Source organism: Andrena cerasifolii, chromosome 7, assembly GCF_050908995.1.
Source record: "Andrena cerasifolii isolate SP2316 chromosome 7, iyAndCera1_principal, whole genome shotgun sequence".
Classification (NCBI taxonomy): domain Eukaryota; kingdom Metazoa; phylum Arthropoda; class Insecta; order Hymenoptera; family Andrenidae; genus Andrena; species Andrena cerasifolii.
In genome coordinates, this window is record NC_135124.1 from 1,496,093 (window position 1) to 1,523,544 (window position 27,452).

Sequence of the window (27,452 nt, forward strand, 5' to 3'; positions counted from 1 at the left end):
GTTGCAGTAACATCTCCGAAATATGTCGTGAAATATTTCCTATCTTGCATACATGTGTTATTGAAATGTTTCTGTAATGTTGCATGCCGTATGGGTTTAAATAATAACAGTTATATGTAACTTCACTTTACTTTTCTTAGTATAACGAGTGAATTAAATAATTTTAAATATTCACAGAAAAATGGATACAATTTTAAATACTTACAATTAGATATATATCATTGTGCGTTAATTTGCAGTTACAGAAACATAGGTTATATTTATAATCGCGAGTTAAAATTACTTTTAGAAAATTTTAATTTTTACCAAAATTTATTAATCACAGTGCTGAAAATATTTTTATATGGATCATTATCATTGATTTGCAACAGTAGCTTTATGTAATATGATCTGACTGAGCTAATAATTTTTATAAATAAATATTTTGTACAGGGCAGTTTGTTTTATTATAGCTGCATGTATACAAGCTCGCACATTCTTTCTAGCATATAAACTGTAAAATATACTGTAACTTCATACTATTATTAATTATTATAAAATATACTACACACTATACAAAGAAATACTACTCCAAATATACCAGGACAACAGGTAGTAATATACTTTTGAAAAGTATTTTGGTACAAGAGATCAGTTTATTAAAATTTTTTTTAATCTCGAATTAAATTACTTTGTGTATTGTTGACAGAACAGATATAATAAACTTGTAAAACCAGAGATGCATATAGCATACTCTATGTATCAGTACTTGGAGGCCTTGTGTGCAGAAAGGTGGAACAGGCATTTTGGGTCCATATAGATTTATGGGGAGTGACAAAAAACACATCTGACAACTTTTGCCTTTAAGGGAATTGTTTTATATACTACTTAAGTACCCCTCAACCAGTACTATATCTATTTCATCAATACAAATCATAATATTTATCAAAATGGTGAAAGTTTATAATATTACATTTTATACATTTATCTGTATAAACAATAGTATTTATCTATAAACTTTTTTACTCAATTTTAACATAGGTAATGTTTTTACAAGAGTAAGAAAATGTGCAATCATATAGCCAAGAAGAGCACCTATAGCACATGGAATTGGCCAAACTTGCCACGGACGGTCCCAATCTAATGGAATTACAATAGTACCCAACCATGTCCCTAAAAGCGTTGCTATAATATTTGTTTTCATAGCATCCACTAAAACATTGCCCTTTTGTGATTGTGTTCCTGTTATGAAGTTCAATGCACTATCCACTCCTAAATGCAAACTGGTAGGGACAAATGTAAGAGTAGTCAATGTGACAGTAAGCATGGTAGTTTCTTCATAATGTGTAAACACAGGTGCGCCAAACAATATAATTACAATATAATACACAGCAGACAAGAAACAAGCTGCTAACAGAAACTTGAAAACTTCTTTCAGATATCTTGACCAGGATCTCCTAGTTTTCACAGATATCCGTAATTCAGTTTTTGGTATAATTGCTGATTCGAAATGAAATATAGGAAATAATAACTTTATTACTTCTGCAAAAAGCAGAATCAGTAGTACTGGAATAAATTTGTATTTTCCCACATTGTACAAGTTGTCATTTAACTTGAGTAATATTAGAATGCCAGGAAAGTAAATGCAAGTAAAAGAACAATATGACAGTAACAATCTCTGACCCAGTTTGTTTCCAACACTCATGTTTACTGCTTTTCTTAACCTGTAACGAAATCGTGATGAAAATCCAAAAAAATTTGCATTTATTTCATTATTTCTTACTTGATATACAGTAAAATGATCTCTCCTAACTTAGTGCTTATTATATTATCATTTTTAAACAACGTATCGGCCTTTATTTTATGTTACACAGATTTCTAATATACATTCCCATGCAAAGCATTTTTTAGTACACATTGACACTCGTGCATACATGTGCAATGTGCTGTTGTCAAATAAATGTGTATACGCACGGCCGTCAGTGGTGGGTAAAGACACAAATTTTTTATTTTATACACGACATGTGTCTTAAATGTCGTAAATGTCGTAAACGTGTCATAAATGTCGTAGGTATATCTGGAATGAAAATAACTAGGAAGATTAGACTCAGACCTCTGGTGGCGCTGGCGGACACTACGTCGCGATCCCGTGGTGGGACCGGGACGTCACACATAGGGATGGAGTGCAAACTTACTATCAGTGATTTATCACAGTGGTCACGATCACGGTCGTGAATGAAGTTAAATCACGACCGTGATCGTGATTCTTTTAACTTCAGTGAATTGTTTACTGTCATCGTAATTCTTGATCTTGATTGAATTATTTTTTATAAAATACTTCAATATAGCTTGTGTTACAGTCAAAGCGTGCTAATGCAGCGAATATATACCTAGAATATATATACATTCATAAATAGTCAATGTGTGCACGCCCGGTTTGGATTGGCTAAAGTATTCACATATACATTATACTTTTTAACTAAAGTGAAGAAATATTCGTTAATTTAAATAGATCAAAATCGATTACAATGGTTCAAAATATACAACTGAGCTTCTATAAGCACAGTGAGGACTTGAGAATGTTTCAAGAGAAAGTAGAAATTGGGATTATTTGGCGCGTGCAAAGAGCAGTTATGCTTTCCACCAATCAGATAACGAAAATCGTGAATCACTGTTCTGCCTGCACCAATCAGAAGCGATCACGAAAATCACGGATCACTGTGAAAAATCACCGTGATTGAGAATGAACGTGATCGGATCACTCGTGATTCACAAATCACGGTTCTAGCCAACACTAATCACAAACCTATAAAACGTTTTTTCGTATAGGTTATGAAGAAATGTCAATTTATTAATAATTATAATTCTGATTAAAAAAATTAAATTAAATTAAGTTACACTGACGAAAAATAGATATTGAAAGGTTAGTAAAAGAAATGACTATAGAATAATAAATATAATTTGTTTAAATATATATTGGCATCCAGTAAATATAATATGTTTAAATTATCTAGAGACGCGGTAGTGTTTCGACGCCAAGTACATGTTCGACACCTGTATATGGCGACTGTCGCTACCGCTATCATTTACTCGTCGCCGGGCTATTCCAACCTAACCTGAAACTTATTTCATTAATATCTCCTCACGTCTACAATATTTCCTAAATTTAATGGTATTTTTCTTATGTAAACCACATATAAGCTTTCGAATAAGACCAAATTCAATAAAATCGGTCCACGCATGACAGAGATATCGTAATATCATGTCATGGATCTGTCAGAAATAAGATTTTTCTTCTGATTCTTCTTCTCCAGTCAAAATTTTCGTCGACATAATACGTATACGCGTTACACGCATACCTTCAGCCAAAACGAAACTAACACATGTTTCGTTCGTCGATTCGTCGACTCTCGGGACCATTCAGCAGGGATCGTCGACCGTTATTGTAGACATATCTATATATACTATTGAATTTTATTACCTACCAAGTGCCAAACCGTCATAACCTGCCAAGTGTCAAATAAGGTAAGTTGTCCAAATTTGAAATGTCACGAGTTCTAACACCACATAGGAGACTGAATTATTGTCTCAATTAACTAGGTAAGTAGCCAAAATATTTTTAATAGATTTCTTATGTAGAGTCGCAGACTTGAAAGTTGTTCAGAGAAGGTTTGACAGAGAAGCATCTCCTTGCGCATAAGTTTCTGGAAATTTGTACCATGCATGTACAAAATATACATAGGAGACTGAATTATTGTCTCAATTAACTAGGTAAGTAGCCAAAATATTTTTAATAGATTTCTTATGTAGAGTCGCAGACTTGGAAGTTGTTCGTAGAAGGTTCGACAGAGAAGCATCTCCTTTCGCATAAGTTTCTGGAAATTTGTACCATGCATGTACAAAATAATATATTGTAGTAACAAATTGCATTGTATTTAAATTTCCAGATATTTGTATACCAGCAATTTAGAGTTTTTATGTGAAGCCTATATTACAGAAATGAAGGGAGCGCACAGGCTTGGATAGAATTCAACGGGTCGCACAGGCTTGGATGGATAGAAATGAAGGGGACGCACAGGCTTGGAGGTTGTCCGGAAAAGATTAGATAGATAGACAGAGCATCTTGTTTCGCACAAGTTTCTGGAAGCTTGTAAAATATGATAAATCGCCACAACTTGTCAAAAGACATTTTATTAAGAAATAAGAAAATAGATTATGGTGGACTGCTTGCAATGTAGAGCAAGTCACATTAGTGACGAAAATACGCTGAAAACACATCTCCCTTGATGCTTTTCAATTTTTTGTGAAAAACATTTGTAATACTTTAATTAAAATCCGCAGTAGTTGCCACGCTATTCATTAATTCATTAATTTTTTAGGTTCCCATTAACAATATTTCAATTCACCAATAAACATACTAAACTAATTTTATTCCAAAACCAGTAAATTGTGTGTTGAAAATATTGGATCTCTTCGTTCATTTTCGCTGAATTATTACCATTAGCATTTAAATTTTCTGCAACAAGACTTTCTGCCATACGCACTCACCTCCTTCGGACACATTTTGTGGTCTCTACACTTATAATAGCAAAATGCCACTCTATTTCTATATAAGTTCTACGTTAAGTTGTAACTAAAATCACTACAATGTGGATTTTATATATTTACAAATAATCAAAGTAGAAGATGATACAGAGTGATCTACGTCAGAGAAAATAATTTATTGCGACATAGTACTACATTAATAATTAAACGATTTTATTAAACGATTTTATTCAGCTTCGATGCTCTGTTTTCTTCTTGTATGTTTGCTTCATATCTGAAAACTCTAATTTAAACAAATTCCACCAATCCACTGAATATGTATAACATAATTTACATATTTAATCAATGTCAAAGGTATGTTTAATTAGAAAATATTTAATAAACTTAGAATCCAAGGTACACCATATTTACTGTTAAATATTTGTATTTCTCTACATTAGAGTATGGATTATCACCAATTTATTTAGTTTATACTAAAAATTAGTTTAAAAAAAGAAGGTTGTTAACTGTCTTACATACTTTATAGAAGATAATAATAATATAATATTAAAAATTATCTGAAGTCACTTCCTATGCAAATTATCTTTATAAAAAGAAGTGATATCCCCATAAAAAAACTTTTAAAAAAGTAAAAAAATTACGCCAAGTACATGAAATCAAATACATCACAAAAAAAGGCGATAATAATAATTACAAAATAAAAAAAATTTGTGAAATCAAAATGAGCTGCAAGTACATAAAGGTGCTTTCCAACTGCGCTTAAGATGACACAACTACATATACACAGCTAAAATGCTGTGTTCATAGCTTCCATTACTCATATCGCGGACATTTTAATGAACCCATCTAAAAGAATCAAAATTAATGATATACAAAAATTGCGCCAATTATAATAATGGCTATTTCTACAAAGAAAAAAGGTATTAAATAATATTAAGCAGATATATTTTTATATAAATAAATATTTTAATACGAATAAATATATTATTCAAAATACTTGGCGCTGCGCTCCGAATTGGTGTTGCTAAACTGAATAAATATGTTTTAATTGCATTAATCTTTCTCTCTCTTTCTTGTGCGTGCGTTCGTGAATGTGTGTTTGTGTGCGTGTGCATATGCTACGTATGATATTAGAGTTAAATATATACAGAATATATCTGACTGCGTTTCTAGTATGTATATGTACATTATGTATTTTAGATTGTAAGGGAGTTATTGTAAATTATTAATACTAAGACAATTAGCATTTCTTCGGTTTCGCAGCGCCAAGTATTTTGAATAATATATTTATTCGTATTAAAATACTTATTTGTATAAAAATATATCTGCTGAATATTATTTAATACCTTTTACTCTTTGTAGAAATAGCCATTATTATAATTGGCGCAATTTTTGTATATCATTAATTTTTATTCTTTTAGATGGGTTTATTAAAATGTCCGCGATATCAGTAATGGAAGCTATGAACACAGCATTTTAGCTGTGTATATGTAGTTGTGTCATAGGGTTAGGTTTATTCTTTCTTTGGCATAGTACATATACACATATCCCATACCATAAGTGGCATTTCAAGAACATTCTTATATAGCCCAACGAACTTTAGTCTCTCTAGTTGTGTCATCTTAAGCGCAGTTGGAAAGCACCTTTATGTACTTGCAGCTCATTTTGATTTTACATTTTTTTTTATTTTGTAATTATTATTATCGTCTATTTTTTGTGATTTATTTGATTTCATGTACTTGGCGTAATTTTTTTACTTTTTTAACAGTTTTTTTATGGGGATATTTATTGAATGCCAATATTGGGATTGGCTAAGCTGCGATACGCTACCTGGTGGCGACCTACTCCTTTAGGTTCTGATTTTCGCCACCAGGTAGCGTATCGCAGCTTTGCCAATCCCAATAGTTTTCGTAATCGCCGTATTTTGCAGTTCTCTGCACTATTCACATGCAACCAATATTCTATTTACTACATTTGCGACAAATGACACGTATGAAATGGACTTAAAAACGACATATTATACGTACCTTTGCGACATATTATACGTACCTTTGCGACATGTCGTAAATGCATTTGCGACGCGGTGTAAAATACCGACCCACCACTGACGGCCGTCTGTATTGTTACGCTATCACTTGAACGTGACTGAGGAATTGTACGTAATCGATATGTATGCAGGAGCGAGATTTGAAACAGAGGACGAGGAAGAGTTTATTGTCAAGACTCATAAATACGTAGAGCGCGTTGTGTTTCTCAAGGATTTTTCCGTGCTAGTTTTTGCACGTGTCCTTACAAAGCGGGTAGCTGATGCCTGAACTCAGAAGGCGTACGAGAGCCTGGGATTGCACTTAATAGCCTTTGAATCTACAGTTAGGCCAGGCGAGGATAGTAAATAGCTTAACTTTTCCTTTCACATCTGCGTGCCAAGTTCCGTCGAGCGGGCAGTAGCTCGTCTCATAAAACCACTTAGTTTTCTGTCTGCGCTTTCAATAATTGCCGGTGTCCTGTAAGGGTAAAAACTCTGATCAGGAAGGGCCGAAAGTCATAAAGTCATAAACGTTGTTCGGGCGACGTCTTCTTGACCCTGAGGGTTACGCTTATCTACCTTTTAGATATATATGTAAATTATGTACTCAGAAAGCGTGCCTCGACCACCAGCCGAGTGTGGAGAGAAGCGTGAAGGAAGGGCCAAGGACATAGAGATGGATAGAGGACAACCCACTGTCGAAGCTCGAAGGATATCATCGTTCTGATTCGATAACAAGGATCTATGGGAGGACCAGGAGGATCTTGGCGACGACTTCGTCGACAAGCTCGGGGCTGTTTCTTGGACGACACATTCATTCGGTCGCTAACCAGCTTTCTCAGCAGTTCAAATATACATAAAAGTTTATCTTAAAAATAGCTTCTGTGTACTTTGATTTATTTGAAAACGCCCGCACTCCGACGAGCAGAGCAGTTTAGCGCTCCACAGGCACCCATCCGCGTCCGCATCCCAAAATCCCCGCTAAAATACGTAACAGTACAAAGAGGAGATACAATAGGGTGCGTTCCACTTGCGCCTAAATCGACCGCGGGCGAAAAGCTAGTAGAACAGGCAGGAACGGGGTTTGTAGGCGCGCCCGGTTTGCGTTCCACTTGAGTACACATCGCCCGTGAACCCTTGAATCCAGATGGAAGTAATAAACAGGTATGAAGTAGTAGAAAAGTGAAAGTTAGAAATACGTATCTTCAGAAGCGGAAAAAAGAAATATCACACATATCTTCTGTTTTCTTGTAACCGATTTTTAACTGTGGTGTCCCCGTTTTGCGCCTTGGATGATTTTCGATAACGCGTGAAAACAAGTCGACGAAATTGCAGTTTTCTTCTGACAAGGGCGAAAAATTGATATAAAATATCGCAAATGACCCTGTACTTTATGCTACTAGTAACAAAAATTACAAAAGTTATGTAGTCAAAGAAAATGTGTACAGAGAAATATCAAATAAATTAAAAACAACAAGTAAAGTATTGTTTATTTATATGTATGTTCATAAATGTTACAACTTTTAAATAATAAACGAGATAAGAAGCCGAATGCAACGTCTAGAAGCACGCGTTTGACGCTGATAGGAAATCCCGCCTTTGGCGCTTGAATTGAATTACGCGCGAAAATCACGAACGAACAGGCCAGACCCACCTTCGGACGTGGATCGCCTGTGGTCGCGCCAATGACGTCATTCGTGACGTTTACAGCGCGACCGCGGTCGTCGTGGTCGCCAAGTGGAACGTGAACCACGGACGTAGCGGTCGATTTGGGCGCAAGTGGAACGCACCTGTTACGTATTTTAGCGGTAAATTTGGGATCAGAACGCGGGTTGGTGCCCGTGGAGCGCTGAACCACTCTGCTCGACGGAGTACGGGAGGTTTTTAAGATAAAACAACGTACACACAGAAGCTATTTTAAAACAGGACTTCAAAGTATATTTCGAACTGCTTTTAAAGCTGGTTAGCGACAGAATGAATCAAGCGTGTCCAAGAAGCAGCACCGAGCTCGTCGACGAAGTCGACGATAAGATCCTCCTGGTCCTCCCGTAAATCCTTGTTGTCCAATCAGAACGATGACATCCCCCAAGCTACGTCAGAGGGTTGTCCTCTAGCCACCTCTCCGTCCTTGGCCCTTCCTTCACGCTTTCCTCCACTCTCAGCTGGTGGTCGAGGCACGCTTTCCGATTACATAGTTTTTCATAGAGTGCGTACAGTACATACATATCTAACAAGTAGGTAAGCGTAACCCTCAGGGTCAAGAAGATGCCGCTCGGACAAAGTTTATGACTTTCGGTCTTTTCCCGACCGGAGTTTTTACCTTTACAGGACATAGGTAATTATTAAAAGCGAGGACAGAATTTTAAGTGGTTTTATGAGACGAGCCGCTGTCCGCTCGACGACACTTGGCACGCAGATGTGCAAGGAAAAATTAAGCTATTTACTATCCTCGCCTAACCTAACTGTAATTTGAAAGCTATTGAATACAATCCCAGGCTTTTGTACGCCTTCCGAGTTTAAGCATCAGCTGCTAGCATTGTGAAGGCACGTTTAAAACTACCGAGGAAAAACCCTCGGGAAACACGACGCGCTCTACGTGTTTTATAGGTCTCGGTAATAACTCTTCTTTGTCCTCCGTTTCAAATCTCGCTCCTACGTACTCATACGTACTTTACATATCAATTACATACGATTTCCTAGCCACGTTCAAGCGGTAGCGTAACACACCCATAGGGTGTGTTCCGATTCATGCATACTGCGCAGATTCATAGCGTTCCGTTTACAACAGTGCATGAACCGCAGTAACGAAACGGAACGGTTTTCGATGCGTTTGATGCTCGTGAGGTAGCGCGGGAATGTTCAAACTTACTTACAATTAGCTATGCATTTGGATGGATTACGTTAAATTTAATTCGAGACTTTTGGGCGGTGGTCGAAGCACGCTTTTTAACTACATCGGTTACTACGTCCTAAGAATCGGGGACCGACCCCTAACGAAATGTGATGGCTTTATTGGTTCTTGAATTTTCTCAACCCGAGTTTTCCTGTTCTTCTTGAACAGCGGCAATTATTGAAAGCGAAGACCATATTTTATGAGTTTTACGGGACGAACTGCTGTTATTTATTATCCGCGCCCGGGGTAAATTGAAGGTTTTGAAGGCTATTGAATACAATCGTAGGCTCTCCTACGTCTTCTGGATTAGAGTATAGCTGTAATATTAGCATTATAAGAACACATTCGAAAAACATAGCAGTAAAAGCCTTTAAGAAATAATACCCTGATAGCCATCTGCCTGCAGTCTGCCGGCAGATTGACAGCAGGGTCTGCCAGGAGAGTGCAGGATCTGCCGGCAGCTGCGATGCAGCCTACGTCCGCATTCAGCTACGGTTCTGCCGGCAGGGTCTGCTTGTCAGGGTCTGCCGGCAGATCGACGGCAGATCGACGGCAGGTCCTGCCGGCAGATCGACGGCAGATCGACGGCAGGTCCTGCTGCTCGCCTGACACATCCAACAGCGCCATCTGAAGGCCACAATTGCCAAAGAATTTCCTACGCGTGACGTCACATGGACTTATTTCAAAAAGTATTTATTCTTTCTTTAATAATATACAGGATCAGTGATTACAATTGTTACAAAATAATATAAGCGCATATAAATCCAAAGAGGGACTTTCAACATTTACATTTACAAATCCACGTCCCGTAACCACTGGTACCTAGTAGGGGCGATATCAGGAAATTTCATTCAGTATTCTCGACTTCTTTTTTGTGTAGAATCATCATGTTCCGCGTTGTGTTAGCGCTGAAAACAAATACAATATTAGCATAAAATTAAACGTAACGCATGAATAAACAGAATACATGCGATACTTACTTCAGCTCCATCTCCACACAGTACACAGTCTAGGCGATCATACATGCTCCTGCGAACATTAAAATTTATAAGAAAATATGTCTTAAATTATTATCTACTAAACAAGACTCTGAACATTCGCACTTCGCGCATAACCCTACTTTTCTGTCTTCTAGATAATGCGAATCTCGATGTCCGCGACGTAGATAATTAGAAATTATTCAATTCCATAATTACGTTTGCCTTCTGGATACGCCGAGATGATTTGTTTGAATATTGATGGATGAGATTACTTAGAATATTCTTTGAGCGTACGTCTTCAAGCACAACGGGCAACGGGTGCCACTTCCAGTTTTCGAGGTCTGAGGTGGCAGTCACTGGCGGTGGCAGTCAGTGCCGGCAAAATCGAAGAATATTCCAAGTAATTTCATCCATCAACATCCAGACAAAGCATCTCGTCGTATCCAGAAGGCAAACGTAATTATGGAATTGAATAATTTCTAATTATCTACGTCGCGGACATCGAGATTCGCATTATCTAGAAGACAGAAAAGTAGGGTTATGCGCGAAGTGCGAATGTTCAGCGTCTTGTTTAGTAGATAATAATTTAAGACATATTTTCTTATAAATTTTAATGTTCGCAGGAGCATGTATGATCGCCTAGACTGTGTACTGTGTGGAGATGGAGCTGAAGTAAGTATCGCATGTATTCTGTTTATTCATGCGTTACGTTTAATTTTATGCTAATATTGTATTTGTTTTCAGCGCTAACACAACGCGGAACATGATGATTCTACACAAAAAAGAAGTCGAAAATACTGAATGAAATTTCCTGATATCGCCCCTACTAGGTACCAGTGGTTACGGGACGTGGATTTGTAAATGTAAATGTTGAAAGTACCTCTTTGGATTTATATGCGCTTATATTATTTTGTAACAATTGTAATCACTGATCCTGTATATTATTAAAGAAAGAATAAATACTTTTTGAAATAAGTCCATGTGACGTCACGCGTAGGAAATTCTTTGGCAATTGTGGCCTTCAGATGGCGCTGTTGGATGTGTCAGGCGAACAGCAGGACCTGCCGTCGATCTGCCGTCGATCTGCCGGCAGGACCTGCCGTCGATCTGCCGTCGATCTGCCGGCAGACCCTGACAAGCAGACCCTGCCGGCAGAACCGTAGCTGGATGCGGACGTAGGCTGCGCCGCAGCTGCCGGCAGATCCTGCCACCCGATCTGGTTATCAGGGATAATGCGCGCCACGTATTTGCTTCCTTTCTCATCTTCCGTTTCGATCCTGCCGTAAACCTTCTAGGGATGTTGTTCGCTTCGAAATTAAGTCCGTTGCGTTGGTTGCGGTTCATACAGCGAGTGCATAGACGATATTACCCGATTCGTAAAATTCCCTATAATCCTCCAACTTCTAGCTCATGATGAGTGCAGTAACTACAGAAAATCAAACCATGGGCAGCTAATGCACATTTTCCGCGCATGCGTATTTGTCGCTTTACGTGTGCTTCTGTATTTCGAATTCGAATACTGCAAACAGGGAAAAGCAGGGTAATTCCGGCTACATAAGCAAGAAACGCTATAAAGTTTGAGCAACTTACACATTTGCTAGTTTTTTATATGAATTGATACTTTGAAGTGTCTAGTTTTTATTAGTATGACCGAGAAAGCATAAATTTATGTTGTAACAAAGTTGGAAGCAATAACACAAAAATGTTCATTTCACTGGAATTACGGAATTAACGTGGGGTAATTCCGGCCATGATTTTTCTTTATAAAAGAAGTGGGAAACCTGTTAAATTAATAAAAAAAAATATAAAAAGTTTGCAAATGTAGCGTAAAGTAACGAAATATCCAACAAACATTTATTGTCATGTAGCATATAAGTTATATTTTCTGTCACTTCGAGGACCCGACCACATAATTTGGTGTATGTTTTTCAAAGCGTGCGTAAAAAGACAAATACGCATGCGCGCGTGAACTGCACACGTCATGCGCTAGAAGTGGGAGAGTTCTAGAGAATCCTATGTGCCACCAACGCCACGAGTGCACGCACAGACTGAAACGGAACGGTTTTCTCTACAGTCTATGCGCATAATGCGTGAATCGGAACACACCCACTGTTGTGTCACCGTCAGTTCACCATGAACCAAAAGAGCGCGAAGCTTGAATCGAATGCTGTATTCCTGTCACCTTGCCATGATGTGAACGTAGCTTCTCATTCGGAGGGAAATTTGAATCGAAGGAAGAGGGAAACTGCATGAAATTCTTGGTTTTCTTATTCTTTTATACTGAAATTATGCAATCTTAATATATAAAGCAGAAATGTTCTATATGTTTGTGGGTTTGTCTATCGCCTAAAAACTTTTGAACGATAAACTATGGGATCACGAAATGAACCTCAGCTCATTATGCCTGACTAATCCAGATAAATGTGATTATTTTCACAAAAATAACTAAAAAAAAATTTTTTATAAAATCAGAATCTAAATTTCGGACGAAGCCGAGTAGTAAAGCTGGTTAAACATATTCATGGCCAGGTAATCAAACACTCGCTATCATTGTAATTTTTATTAACCATCACCGAAATTATGTACTAACACTCGTTAGAAAACAAATGTAATTACGTTATTTTATTTATGTTAACAACCGAAATTGAAAATCATTCATTCAATTGCGAGAGTTGATTCTGTACAGACGTATTTATCAAAACGTACTAAATATATATGTATGTTCAAATCGAATATAAAGTTTCCTTTTAATCATTATAATTCTCGAGTTTAAAACCTGAACGCATCCTTTGAGCAGAGTGCTTTTGCATTCCACGGGCATCGGCCCCACTCCTTGGAATTGGACGCAAGTTCCCGAAGAATCACGCAACAGTACATACAGGCCGGAACATAGTGAATTTGGCAAAGCTGTCATCAATCCTATTTGAATTTTCTGAAGCCTTTCGGGCGTTATGTCACGGCCGGCTCTGGTACCAGTCGGAACATAGTCATCGGACTGATGGTTGTCGAAATGCAGTGTTGCAACATCGTAGTGTCCGGCCTGTACTACAGACGGCCGTGGCATACGCCATACGTTACATGTGTATACAGCATACAGCTGTGTCAACCTATAGAGAGGGGAAAGGTAAGAGTGGAGTGGGTGAGAGAAGGAGAGTGGAAATTGGTGGAAATAATGCACAGGTTAACATCCATTTTTGATTGAACGTCAGAAAAAAATATTACAACTAATTAGCGGTTAAGTGAAACGCAGGCAACAAAAGATTTGTTACTACGAACGTATTACTGGCAAAAAACTGAACGGTCAAACTTTATGTGCGACGTTAAAATCCATCATTTCTCGTTGGTCTTGTATTAATTATCATGGGGAAGAACAAGCAGGCACAACGAACAAAAAACAATGCAAGAGTAAGCGAGTTTATATGGATAAAAACATAATAGTTTTGTAAAGAAAGGAAAAAGCAAAGATGAAATTTCATTACTATAAGAAAAGTTGTTATGATAACTTTATTATACTGTATAGCATGAAATATGCCAAATACTGTTTCACATTCGATGCATTGGAAACGATTCAAAATTTTTATCGACATATTCTGACATTCTTATTTATTTACCTATGATTTTCAGCCATCAAATAGTAGTCGAAGCGCAGAACTTCTAGGCACTACGATACCAAATTTTGTTGGATTCTCTGCTGTGAAGGATGGTGGTTACGTACCTGTATTGCCAGGTCTATCGCTTTGCAGCATAAATGAGATTGAAATGAATCATGTTGATAGTAATTTTCAAATGGTGTTAAAGAAAATGAATAAAAAAGACTCAACCACAAAATCCAAGGTAGGATGTTAGGTCTTATCATGTGTATAAACGATATCGATATTAAAGCATTATACTTTCTCAGGCCTTGCAAGAATTTGCTGGCATGTGTCGAGAATCAGAATTATCAGCCATAGAAGGAATGCTACCATTTTGGCCACGGTTATATTGCGCTTTGGCTATAGATATAGAACACAAAGTCAGAGAAGCTGTACAATTAGCACATGCTGCTCTCGTGAAACGTGTTGGCAAAGGCATAGCAATGTATTTAAAACCATTAGCAGGAGCTTGGTTTACATCACAATATGATACATATCCTCCTGCTGCGTCAGCTGCTAGTAATTCATTCAATGTAAATTATTATCATTTAATAATAACAATACATTCAGAATTACTAATAATTAGTGTTCCCGATTTCTCGATATTTTTTCTTTCTCAAGAAATCAGAAATCAGATCATACTTCTTGAGAATTCTCGAGAAAATGAAAAAAATATTACAAAATTTATATTTTTGGAATAATGTTGATAATATTTATCAAAAACACAAGAAACCTTGGTAATTATTTAGAAGTTTTCCATCCTCACCGATTTCAATGATGTTTGGATATGTCATTGGGGACACGCTTCTGAACAACTTTTTCCTATACATGTTACCAGTGCTCGACCTTCGTTTCCGAGATATTCGCGATAAACTGCTGCTAATACACAATGTATTCTGCCTTATACCTACCTACAGTACGTGTCCGTGGCAGCGTATGCGCCAGCATGGGAGAAAACAAATGATGAAGCTGACCTTCGTTTCCGAGATATTTGCGAAAAACTTCTTTTGACTTATTCCGACGCAACGCATTCCACTTTCCAACTTGTCCCGGGTATTAGTATTGCTTGGGGCTAGATTAGCGCGGGGGGCGCGTAAAGCATGATAGCGAACCGGTATGAGTCGGGGTGTTGACGGGCATCTGCAAGTTTCTGGTTCAAATCTCTAAACTCACATCAGTTCGCTATCATGCGCGCCCCCCGCACTAATCTAGCCTCAACCAATACTAATACCCGGGACAAGTTGGAAAGTGGAATGCGTTGCGTCGGAATAAATCAACAGAAGTTTTTCGCAAATATCTCGAAAAGGAAGGTTGTGCGGTAACATGTATAGGAAAAAGTTGTTCAGATTCTTGATCTTGATAACATATCCAAAAATCATTGAAATCGGTGAGGATGGAAAACTTCTAAATAATTACCGAAACATGTAACTAATTGTTCATTCCTGTCTAATTTGCACAAACCTTGTATAAATGGAAAAACAGATATTAAATATAATTGATATATTTATTTATTTAATACAAAATTTGTGCAAAGCGAAACATTACTTTTTTATTTTAAAATAGTTTTTTAATCTGTTTCTTTTTTTTTTGTAATAAAATCTGTAGCTGTAGAAAAGTTTCTTTCGATTTGAGTGGATGTTGACTTGATCCTATGTAGCAGATCTAAAAGTTATGGTAAATTGGGTGTTCTTCCAGTTGACTCGAAAATATGAAATTCCTTTGTTAAAGTCCGGAATTTATCGTGTTCTTGGTTGATACTAATTTCTTGGAAGCTCTGCGATTGCTATCTCTAATTGTTTTCTTAATGGTAATTCTTCTTGAGGATCTGTACATTTTTCAGTAGAATCATGATTACTGTTATATTTTCCGAAAAGTCTAGCCACTTAAAAATTGTTTTGCCGTTATATACATATCTGTCGTGGATATTAAATGACAAACGCGTCTTTTGAATCTTTTTAAAGAGATTCTCTATTACCTATGCAACAATTTTATAGGGATACAATAGTTTTGTCTCTTCTTTTCTATATTTCTTCTTTAATAGCCACAAGAAACTCATTACTTAATTCAGTAGGTATACCATTTTTCTAAATTGTTAAATAAGAATGTAAGAGCACCTTCACTAGTCAATAATGTCGAATTTTCTCTATTGAGATTTTCTATTCTAATTCATATAGGTTCTAATGCTACTAATAAGATTTATTATAAATTGTACATGTGTTTATACGTTCGCGATTAACTAGTAATATACAATTTGAACTAACTGAAAATTCAATTCCGAAAATAAACGAGATTTATAATAATCTTCATAAACTTAAGTTTTTCGAGAAAAATAGTATTTCTTAAGAAATAAGAAATAAGCATTTATAAAATTTCTCGAGAAAGAATTCTGGAGAAGGAACACTACTGATAATGGTGTTTACTTGTTTAATACTAAATCTTTTCTATTTAGGACACTTTTCCACAGAGAAAAATTACTGATGCTATTGTACATTGTCAATATGAAATCTTAACATATATCTGTGATAATATTACTGTTCATACAGCACAGTCTTTATCTCTGCAAAAGTATGTTTTATATTATTTGCAAAATGTACAGCTGAATAAAATCTTGTTATACTACTTTATATACCATGTTATTAGGTCTCTTACTGCAGAAGAAATGGATACGAAATATCATAGGTTGCTAATAGCAAGTTTACTGGGTTACAGTTCTTATTTAAAGGCAGTTCCTACCGAAGAAATCGAGAAAGTCATTGAAATTCATCGGAAAATTTTAAGCAGCAGCAAATTCTGGAAATTAGTTAAATATAATGTTATCCCAATTAAAATAGCATTTTTCAATGCATTAACATCAATTATTGAGAATGCCCATATACTACTACAAAATGAAAAAAAGAGGGCTGTAACAACTATTATGAATAGTCTTGATGAAACAGACCCTGCACTCTTATCTGCTGTATGGGAATCTGTGCTTGTAACTATAAATAAAATAGAGGTAAATTAGTACTATTCATACAATGTTTGACATTATAAGTTCGTAACATTAAATTACATAAATTAATTCTTTTTCAGGGTTGGTTTAATGTAGTAAGCATAGAGAAACTAGTTTTGCCAAAATTATGGCGTGTTCTACGAAATGGAGGGCAATATTGTGCTGGTGTTGTTTATCCAAATTTATTACCTTTCATCAGTCAGTTTCCAAAGTTTAATGTTGATCTTCGTAACTTGTATACAAATTTCTTCAGTAATATGCGACAAGGGTACTCAATCAACTAATGCAGTATATAATGTTTACATGAAATTACTTATTGCTTCAACTAACATTTCAAACTATGATAATGTGTTTTTCAGATTCTCCGTGAAACGTATACAAATGAGTCGTTCGGAAATGTTTGCTGTATCAACATCATTTATTGAATGTTTACGATACTCTATTCTTCTAAATGTTGATAATCAAGATTTATGCTGTGCACTTCTCAAAGAACAGGTATTTGTGTTATATACCTAGACTGCGGATGTTCATGGAAATGCATATTTTTATAGGCAAAAAATAAAGTAATGGGACCTAGACAGAAATTTGTTTTGTCATTAGAGAAATCCAAAATTATACTTTTTATTTTGCATATTATGCATATTGCGCATGTTTTGCATAATGTATATTTTTTGCATATTTCATATTCTTTGTATATTATTTGCACATTTCTTGCATATTTCGTGCATATTTCTCATATGTTTTGTGGATACGCGGCTGACTTTGCATTACGTGCTGAATACAGGCACAAAAAACTGACAAACGTTGATGGCGGAGTCAATAATTTTGTATATATGTATCCCACGCCACAGAGAACTTCTGGTCAGTTAGATCACGAGTGTCGCGTGATTTATATCAATTCATAAGTTATATATCATTCGAAATTAAAGATGCCTAAATCGAGGAACTGTAAACGTGTAGAACTCAATAATTGGATTACATGTATACAAAAAATAATAAAATGGTGAATGTCCTATAGATACTTCTGTGTGAAACATTTTTAGCTACAATTAGCAATTTCCAAGAAATATTTCAGTTTTCAACTTTGGATGACTCACTTTGTATTTTGCATATATGTTGCATAAGTGTTACATATGTCTTGCATATTACGATATATTACACGTGCATAAACATCCGCAGTCTATATATACCAGATCTTTGTATAAATGCTATTACAAGCAGTTTTGTGAAAAGAATATTTAAACTAGTAATTATTTCTTTCAGGTCATGCCAGTTTTAGAAATATCTTTAAAAGAAAATACTGCTGTAAAACAAATCCTTTTTTGTGAAATTACACATTTGGTGCGTTACTGGAGCAAAAACCGTTGTAACCCAGATTACAAATCGTATTCTCATTTGGTACAGGAGTTTTGGCACCAACTTAATCTATTGTCCAATTCCCTGATAAACGCGTCTGAAAATTCTGAAACTGTCAACATTCCAGATACAAATAATGCTCAAATTGAATTCTTAATTGCATTAAAAATAGCACCTGCACATGACCGTAAAAATTTAAAAGTAAAATTTTGTACTTCAGAGAAGAATATGAAAGTTCAATCCGAAATGCAGAATATAGAATTTGATATTGACACTGAATTTACGACCGAACTGAATAATTTTGTCAATTTCCTTTGCATAAAATATTTTAGTAGAATTACTGAACAACGAGCACAGAAATATGTCACATATTTAAATAAACTTATGACATACTTTGAAAATGACGCACTTTTTCCGAACTTGTCAGAATCTCAAGGCACGCAAATAGACTTCTTTAAATTCTATGATGAAATTTTACGAAATTGGTTACTAGAAGAGTCCAAGGAAACTGAGCATATAGTAGAATTAATATTCAATATCCTTAAGTATATGAATGCGTCTGAGAAAAACGAAGTTTTGAAGTCATTAACACAGGTAAGAAGTGTTGCTTTCTTTATGTTTTTTTATGAGAACTCATATATCTGTTCATTATATATATTCATTTTACTTTCAGCTGGAAAAGATTGTAACAGTAAGAAATGTTATACAATGTGCTTTATCCAAGAAACATAGAAATGATGTAGTACTAAAAGAATGGTATTCGCAGTCTGAAATAACTAGATTATTAATAGATGTAGCAAAGGAAATTGCTTCATGCAATTATTCTGATTTACAAAAAAATCAGGATCTTATTTTGTTAGCGTTCGAACCTCTTGATAACGGCAGTAAGTCCTTGATACTTAAGGGAACTTTCCGGTCTAGAGCCCCCAAAAATAGGTGATCTTTAGGAATTAATTAAAGGAAAACTACTATATATAATTTAATGGGACTTTTTGCATTGTATTAAGGATGTCTTAAATTATAGAAATATATTTTTCGTTTTATAATTAATCATTGCACACGGCACTGGGGAGTCGTTACATTCAAGGCGTCAAAAAATTCATCCAAATCGGTGGGACTTATATCTCCAAAAGTTATTATCCGATTCGACTGAAACTTTTCTAATTTTGAAGAATATACTGCTGGTTAGGCGGCAACCAGAAAAAAATACAAAATTACATTTTTTAAGAGAACAACGCCACTTGAAGTTTGAAATCACTTTCCCCCTATAGTTTCCATCCTTTCAACGCCTTAGAAAATTATAAATTTTCAATTTTTTGTAATTTTTTCTGGTACCCCCCCCCCCCCCCCCGCCAGAACTATATTCTTCAAAATAAAAAAGTTTCAGTCGAATCGGATAATAACTTTTGGAGATACAGGTCCCACCGTTTTGAGAACTCTGTTTCGAGAAAAACGCATTTAAGGGGTTATATCTAGTCAGGCGGCCGAAAAGAGGCGAATGTTTGTGCATTTTTTTGAAAAAGCGGAAGCATAACATTTAAAGAACATTTGGTAGTTTTTTCGTAGAAAAATATTTACGTTTATAATAAAGTAACAACCGATGTCCAAGAAGCATTTTTAAAAATTTGGTTTTGCGGTGAGCACTGCTATTCAGAACCAGATTATCTAAAATAAAAAAAAAAGATTTCGTTAGTATATTAATGTATCCTGAGGTTGACGGAGAGAATTTTCCGAAATATTAATCTATAACAAAATCATGCGAAAAGAATCAGGATTTCAATTTTAAAATGCCGCCATTTTGTTATAGGTTAATAATTTGGAAAATTTTCTCCGTCAATCTGAGGATAGATTAATATACTAACGAAATCTTTTTTGTTTTTTAATTTTAGATAATCTGGTTCCGAATGGCAGTGCTCCCCGCAAAACCAAATTTTTAAAAATGCTTCTTGGATGTCGGTTGTTACTTTATTATAAACGTATATATTTGTCTACGAAAAAATTACCAAATGTTCTTTAAATGTTGCTCTTTTAAGTGCAAAAAGTTTTGTAAAAATATACGCTTCCGCTTCTTAAAAAAAATCACAAATATTCGCCTCTATCCGGCCGCCTGGCTAGGTATAACCCCTTAAAGTTTTACGTGAGCGCCGAGTGGTCGGTTATTTCCCATGCATTTGCCGCTACTCAAATGCCTATAACTTCGGGGATTTTACGAATTTCAACAAATCCTTTTAAACACGTATTCCTAAAAAGTTGAACATTCGAAAAATGAAATAAAAAAATCGATTTTTAGACCAGAACCTCCCCTTAATTATAGCATTCCTCATGCTTTACTAAGGCAGTAGGAAATAACTCCCGCTTAACTTCTAGATCTGCTGATCAAGGAAGAAGGAATCAATGAAATTGTATCTATACTTTGCAATTCAATTGATAAAGTAGATGAAACGTACCAATTACATTTTGCAAAATTAATTTCTTATATTGTTCCGTTATCGTGGAGTCACAAACAATCAATGTCTGGAGCTGTACAAGTATTAGAAACGCTTTTTGAATTATGTTCTAAAAACTATTTTTCTAATAATTCTGATTTTATTGAAACGATACAAGAGATATGGAAAAGGGGCCTTCTGGAAGCTGTTAAAAAATTATCTCAGCTGGAATTCATTGAATTAACTAAAAAATTTGCATCTATCATGTGGAAAAGAATATATGATTCGTAAGACTATTTTCACTAATACTTAGTGATAATATTGACATTTTTTCTTTCATGAAACGTGTTATGCTTTACAGGAATGGAGATCATGCTAAAGAAATGATGGTGGACATAGCAGTTATCTTTCTCGAAATTATACTCAATAATGAAGTTCATGTAGAAGAAGAGTATGCACAAGAAATTATTTTAACATTCTTAACAGATTCTGATATAGCAACTTGGATGGCTGAAGTAACTGGAATAATTGTATATGGTGAAGTAATAACTGGGAAACTATATGTATCTACGCTTGATCAGAAGATACAAATTTATCAAAAATCTGTGCCCATCGACTTAACTAACAATGCAATAACGGATAATACTGAAAATTGTCTGAAATGGGCATTATTTAACGCAAATCTACTGTATAGCCTATGTTTAAGATCAACTAATAAAGATGAAGACGAAGAAGACTCACGTACTGCGAAACCACTAATACACGATGTGAATTTACCAGGAATTACAAATATATTAATAAGTGTTGTATATTCAATTATGGTGGGACAAATTTATGCCGATCATTACAAATCTGTAAGTACAATAATTCGCAATACAAATGTATATTTAATTTTTATAATAGAGGAAGTAATGTTTTATTACCCGATCGTTCGCAGACCAAGTATTATAGTAATGCACATAAAATTTTGATGACTGTTCAAGATAGCTTTAGAAAGTTACAAATATACATTAATAAAGATACATATAATGAAATTCTTAATCAACTTGAAATGTAAGTGTCCATATTTTATTCAAGTATATTATTAATTAATGCATTATCTACATTGTGTATATTTGCAGAAATTATTCAAAATACGGCAGCATGTTATCCTACATAATATATTTCTGTTGCATCGATTTATATGCGAACCAAAAATCTGACGAACTGTTTGAAATGTATAGGAGTAGTGGCATATCTACTAAAGATAATGAAATTATCCTTCAAGGATTACAGGTAGTACAATACTAATGTTTAGTTTGTATTAAAATTATAGTGTTTTCTAACGGTCCGTATAAAGACAAAGAATTTTATTTCAGACTTTATCGAAATTTCAAAACTTGAAGACCACTTTAGCAACAACAGATGATGATATTTATGCACTAATAGTAACAAGAAGTAGACTTGTTAATCAAGAAGACAACTTGGACTACTCCAGCATTTTGGAAAAAATAATATCTTATGAGAAGGAAAACCCTACATTATTACTTCTTGATTGGTATCCACAACAATTCTAGTTTATTAACATTTATAAAATTTCTTCAATTAAGCTGAGAATTTATTAAACATATATTTATGCTTCTTCTTTTATAGCGATATTTCGCAAACTCCGTGGGAAAAATTAACTTTACCTTTGGCCGTTATAAGATTACTGACGGATCTCGTAACGAACATTCCTACTAAATTAACAAACGAACAGTGGAATTTTGTCCTAATATCTTTGGTTCTATGGCAACTTTCTGTTACTAAATCCAGACAAAATGCTAGTGACTTTAGGGTTTGTATATGTATATGAGTAAATTCCACTTACGTCCAAATCGCCCGCGACGCCCGTGATTTTCATTAAGATAGATTTTCTTAAACGCAACTGAACGCAACGTTAAGAATTTCGAAGTCGATTTTCTCGAAAATGAAGCGCGATATCAAACAATTGTATTCCTTTTCCTCCATTTATTTAATTGTTATAAATCGAAAATCGCCTTTGAAATTCTTGAAGTTGTATCTAGTCGCGTATTGGGATCTGACATCCGTCGCCATGACATCTGGTGGCGAAAGTAGGAGCGCTTGTTTGGGTACACATCAATCCCTGTCCGTTCTCGTGTCGTTGCATACAATGCCGCTGGGCAGGATATGAACCTGCCCAATCACATATACTTTGCATAGAAAGGAACATCTTCGCAAAAAACAACATTATCGCATATACAACACACGTATCTTGCACCCATATCGGCGCCATCTTGGTTAGGCCCCGCCCCTATCTCAGATCCCAATAGGAAAACCTACCTTAATGAAAATCACGAGCGTTGCGGGCGATTTAGGCGTAAGTAGGATTCGCCCTAAGTTAGATTATTTAGAAAATTATTATTTTCAAGTTACATTGAGAACTTTTCTTCACTACTTTAGGTATCTGCGTTAACAGTAGCAGTTAGTCAACTTTACTGTGCACTCCAATATTCAATTAACAAGCATGAACAGGAACAGATATCAAATTTCCCATCAACATTGTTAGATGAATGGAATAATATTTTTGCCGGTGATGTGCAAAGTAGAATTATTCAAACCTGGCTGTTTTATGCAGGTAGGTTCAGTATATAAAAACTTTATTTTTCTTATTTAATGCGAAACAATTTTCACAGATATGTACAATGATAAGAAAACAGCTTTGAAACCTGTGGTAGTGTTGGATTATTTAGGAAAAGCAGTGAAAATGTTAAACGGAAGTGTATTGTTTCAAAATCCGTCACATGTATCTCCTACAGTAGTAGTTGATTTAAATTACACTGTACAGTTATCATTAAAATTATTGCAATCTCCTGTAGCCAGTATACAATTAGGTGCATACCATCTATTAAGACACGCAGTGCCAGTGCTTGTGCACCAGGATAAAACAACTGTAGAATTAGAAAATTATGATCTAAACACTCTAAACATTAAAAAAATAGAAGATGTGCTTCAACATACACAAAACATCGTAAATACTATTTTAATGGATTTCAAGTAAGTTCCCATGTAGCATGTGTTCATAAAAAGTATATTTGTAATTTATAATATTTATACAGATTATGTGACACAATAAGTTGTACCATTCAGCCATATACGGACTCGTACACATATACTGTAGGGTATTTATTATCATGGGCTGTCATACTAGACATGTGCGCAAATGCTCAAAGAGATTTGCTTTATCAGTATGCCGAAATACTTAAGTAAGTATTCTTTAAATACGCTTATTGAACCTTTTCTAATATTCGATGAAAACTCCTTAAGAATTTATGATTATTTATTTAAATTTAAATACTTAGGGTGTACATCAAAAGTAATAAAATTGCGATGAAATCTACGTATTTAGTTTGAAAGTCCGAGTTAAAAACGCTTGAAGCATGGGAAGTCGGCGATCAGGGATTCGCGCTGTGTAGCCTACAATTAGACGTAGTATTATGTATTTGTCACTGTTTCTACAAAATAAAATGCTACTTACCTATTAGGGTGGAGCGATACTATATAGGCAGGCGAAAATTTAAATTTGAATTTTCACTTGGTCTGGGTGCGGGATAGTTGGCTTTTGATTAACCAAACACAACTGTAAAAAACTTTTGGAAAAATATTCACGTCTGCAAGTTCCTTTTTCTCCTAGAAATGATTATATGATTATATGATTATTCAGGAGAAAAAGGAACCTGCAGACATGAATATTTTTCCAAAATTTTTTACAGTTGTGGTTGGTTAATCAAAAGACAAGTATCCCGCACCCAGGCCAACTGAATTATCAAATTTAAATTTTCCGCTCCGCTCTGTTACCTATGCAACGCGGTCTGCTGATCCCTGAATTACCATGCTGTAGGCGTTTCTGACCCGAATTTTTAAATATTAATAACCACGAAACGAAGCCTTCATCGCAATTTCGTTACCTTTTTAATATACAGGGTGGTTCACGCCATTAGGCCAAGTCATATCTTTTTCTATGGTTGCAATTAGAAAAAAATGTTAAAGTAAAATATTGAATTGAAGTACAATAGTCTTGTACAGGGTCAGCGTTTTATCCTGCAACCCGCGTTCGCGCGAACTTGTAAAATGGCAACAGCGCCTCACAGACGCATTCCACTACAACCATGCACCGGCCCAGCGGAGAGCTGCCAGCGACCGCTGGACAGCAGTGATGCCCGAGCTCCGAAAATTTTAGGATGGTCTCTTTCAAATTAACATCACAAAGAGCCACCTATGTGTAAAAGCCACAATAATGACGCATCGTTCCAAAAATTGACATTAACGGAAGCCGGTATAGGCGTGGCGTTGAGAAGCTAAAAGGTTAAAACATTCAGACACAAAAATTCTAGAAAAAAATTCAATCACCGCTACAATGAAAGACACGTCCCATTAGTTACCCCTTACATATGATGAAGGTATGCACTGGATTAAGGATAAAATCATAAAAAAGAAAACGAGAACAATAGATTCTGAGGTCTGTAGAACTAACACATAATTGAATGAAAATTTAATTTCTCAATTTCTGAAAGTAATGATACAGAAACAACTAGCCTAGGATTATCAACATCATGAATTTTAAAAAGTGCATTAAATGCAGTATCAAATAAACGGTTTGCAAAAGCTTTTCACAACAATTATGGTTAAAAAATTGATAAAAGAAAAATTAAGTAAACGTAAAATATTTTAAATTATCCATCATTAAGAAGGAATAATTTTTCCTCATTTTTCATCGCAAATTGCATTCCAATATCTTTTATAGTTCAAAAATTATACGAAAAAGGCCCCAAATTTGTCAACCCGGCCCGGAAATTCTGAATAGCTCTTTGCGACGTTAATTTGAAAGAAACCATCTGAAAATTGTCGAAGCTCGGGCATCACTGCTGTCCAGCGTCGCTGGCAGTTCTCCGAACGCCGGGACGGTGCATGGTCCTAGGGGAATGCGTCCGTGAGGCGCTGTTGCCATTTTACATGTTCGCGCGAGCGCGGGTTGCAGGATAAAACGCTGACCGTGTATATAACGCATGCAGTTGCACAATTTTTTTAAATGGAAAAGTTCACGCTTTTTTTACATAGATCTATTACTCTCGTCATTTTGTATAAAAAATTCATATTATGTTAAGGTAGTCGAAAAATTAATAGTTCGTGAGCTATTTTAAATAAATATGTTTATTAAAGAAGATGGTCAAACGCTTCTCCTTTACATTCTAAAAAATTTCGTGCATCGTTTCTTCGTTCTTTTCACGATCGAATGAAGGTGGTCTGCAGTTATTGTTGTGCAATGTATTCTTATCCTTATACAATGTATACATGTACGTATGTTACAGAGATAAATTTTTCCCCAATTTGTTAAATAACATATTCCGACTAATGCCAGTGGAGGCGCTGCAAGACAATAAAAATAAGGATGCAAAATTAGTGGAGATTTTTACTACCGAACGATTCCTTGACTTTGGAGGTATTAAGATCTGTTATTTTTCTTGCAAGTAGAACTTGTTTATAAGAATCACTTTTAATGCCTTACAGAAAGTTGGACAGAAGGGAAATTAGATCATATAGTATGTTGGTTGTACACAAACAGTTTAAGACATTTACCAGTGTTGGTAAGACAATGGTGGAGCACCGCTGATAGTAGAGTCAATACTGCAGTAGACAAGATCACAACCCATTATGTTAGTCCCATGCTTTGTCAAGAGGAGCTTCTTAATAGCAAATTACATAATATCGAAAATATGCAAGTGAAAGTTCACCTAACGTTCCGTGAAGTTGTAGCTTTATATCAGATGGATGACACTAAGTTAGAACTAAATATCACATTGCCACCGAATCATCCCTTGGGACCGGTTACAGTCGAACCTGGGCAACACGCGGGTGGAACTGCAAATTGGCGGAATTGTCATATGCAGTTGTCCATATTTCTGACACATCAAGTAATCACATACCAATTATAAACGATGCTTTCGGATAGAAAGAATTTTTCAATGGTGGTTTCTTCCTTTATAGAATGGATCTGTATGGGATGGTCTTGTATTGTGGAAAAGAAATTTAGATAAGAAATTTGTTGGCGTTGAAGAATGTTATATATGTTTCAGTATTTTTCATATAAATACATACCAAATACCGAAATTGTCTTGTCATACGTGTCGCAAAAAGTTTCACACAGCTTGTTTGGTATATTTCTTTTGTCTTTATTGTTCATAGTATCTAGCAAAACTTGTTCTAAAATTGATATTTTTTCTTTTCAGTATAAATGGTTTAATACAAGCCAGAAATCTACGTGCCCGATATGCAGGAATGTATTTTAATTTTATCGTAGTATTCCTGAACAAAATTTGTACTATTATTTAAGTAACCAAACTAATATTTATACATACAGAAATTAGCAATAGAGATCTATTGTATATAAATTTTGCATTGTATAAGTTATAAATGTCCAATGTAAATTCTATAGGGAAATATATTTGAATATGCAATAGCATTGATTGTAAAATATCGTTTTCTTTATCATATGAATTGACAGTATAAGATCTGGAGAATGTTCAGTTAAATTTTCAATAAAGAAATTCGAAATGCTTTCGAAGTTATATCGTTGAGAAACAAAG

The 27,452-nt window shown here is 35.2% G+C and overlaps 2 protein-coding genes and 4 long non-coding RNA genes across 6 annotated transcripts; 4 read left to right on the forward strand and 2 right to left on the reverse strand.

Moving 5' to 3' along the window:
• Positions 1 to 834: 834 nt before the first annotated feature.
• On the reverse strand, positions 835 to 1,909 carry Pig-f (phosphatidylinositol glycan anchor biosynthesis class F). Its single transcript, XM_076816201.1, has 2 exons — positions 1,763 to 1,909; positions 835 to 1,703 (listed from the first exon to the last, which is right to left on the reverse strand). Exon 2 carries the CDS (start codon positions 1,682 to 1,684, stop codon positions 986 to 988), a length of 699 nt encoding a protein of 232 aa, XP_076672316.1. The 5' UTR covers positions 1,685 to 1,703; positions 1,763 to 1,909; the 3' UTR covers positions 835 to 985.
• A 276-nt stretch (positions 1,910 to 2,185) lies between these two features.
• Positions 2,186 to 6,293, forward strand: LOC143371252 (uncharacterized). The gene is made up of 3 exons (XR_013085988.1): positions 2,186 to 2,902; positions 2,994 to 3,504; positions 3,606 to 6,293. It is a non-coding gene; the product is annotated as an uncharacterized LOC143371252 (long non-coding RNA).
• A 131-nt stretch (positions 6,294 to 6,424) lies between these two features.
• On the forward strand, positions 6,425 to 7,426 carry LOC143371254 (uncharacterized). Its single transcript, XR_013085990.1, has 2 exons — positions 6,425 to 6,679; positions 7,162 to 7,426. It is a non-coding gene; the product is annotated as an uncharacterized LOC143371254 (long non-coding RNA).
• Positions 7,427 to 10,120: 2,694 nt separating this feature from the next.
• On the reverse strand, positions 10,121 to 10,751 carry LOC143371712 (uncharacterized). Its single transcript, XR_013086114.1, has 3 exons — positions 10,640 to 10,751; positions 10,424 to 10,472; positions 10,121 to 10,351 (listed from the first exon to the last, which is right to left on the reverse strand). It is a non-coding gene; the product is annotated as an uncharacterized LOC143371712 (long non-coding RNA).
• On the forward strand, positions 10,686 to 11,354 carry LOC143371689 (uncharacterized). Its single transcript, XR_013086088.1, has 3 exons — positions 10,686 to 10,879; positions 11,047 to 11,095; positions 11,168 to 11,354. It is a non-coding gene; the product is annotated as an uncharacterized LOC143371689 (long non-coding RNA).
• Positions 11,355 to 13,540: 2,186 nt separating this feature from the next.
• Positions 13,541 to 27,328, forward strand: Ltn1 (E3 ubiquitin-protein ligase listerin). The gene is made up of 22 exons (XM_076817399.1): positions 13,541 to 13,828; positions 14,048 to 14,257; positions 14,322 to 14,588; positions 16,505 to 16,620; positions 16,696 to 17,050; positions 17,128 to 17,315; positions 17,407 to 17,542; positions 18,311 to 18,997; positions 19,077 to 19,287; positions 20,771 to 21,116; positions 21,191 to 21,683; positions 21,767 to 21,882; positions 21,951 to 22,104; positions 22,188 to 22,366; positions 22,462 to 22,645; positions 23,272 to 23,446; positions 23,505 to 23,865; positions 23,928 to 24,074; positions 26,178 to 26,308; positions 26,377 to 26,780; positions 26,854 to 27,021; positions 27,096 to 27,328. The coding sequence occupies exons 1-22, from the start codon at positions 13,784 to 13,786 to the stop codon at positions 27,153 to 27,155; spliced, it is 5,133 nt and encodes a 1,710-aa protein (XP_076673514.1). The 5' UTR covers positions 13,541 to 13,783; the 3' UTR covers positions 27,156 to 27,328.
• Positions 27,329 to 27,452: the final 124 nt, after the last annotated feature.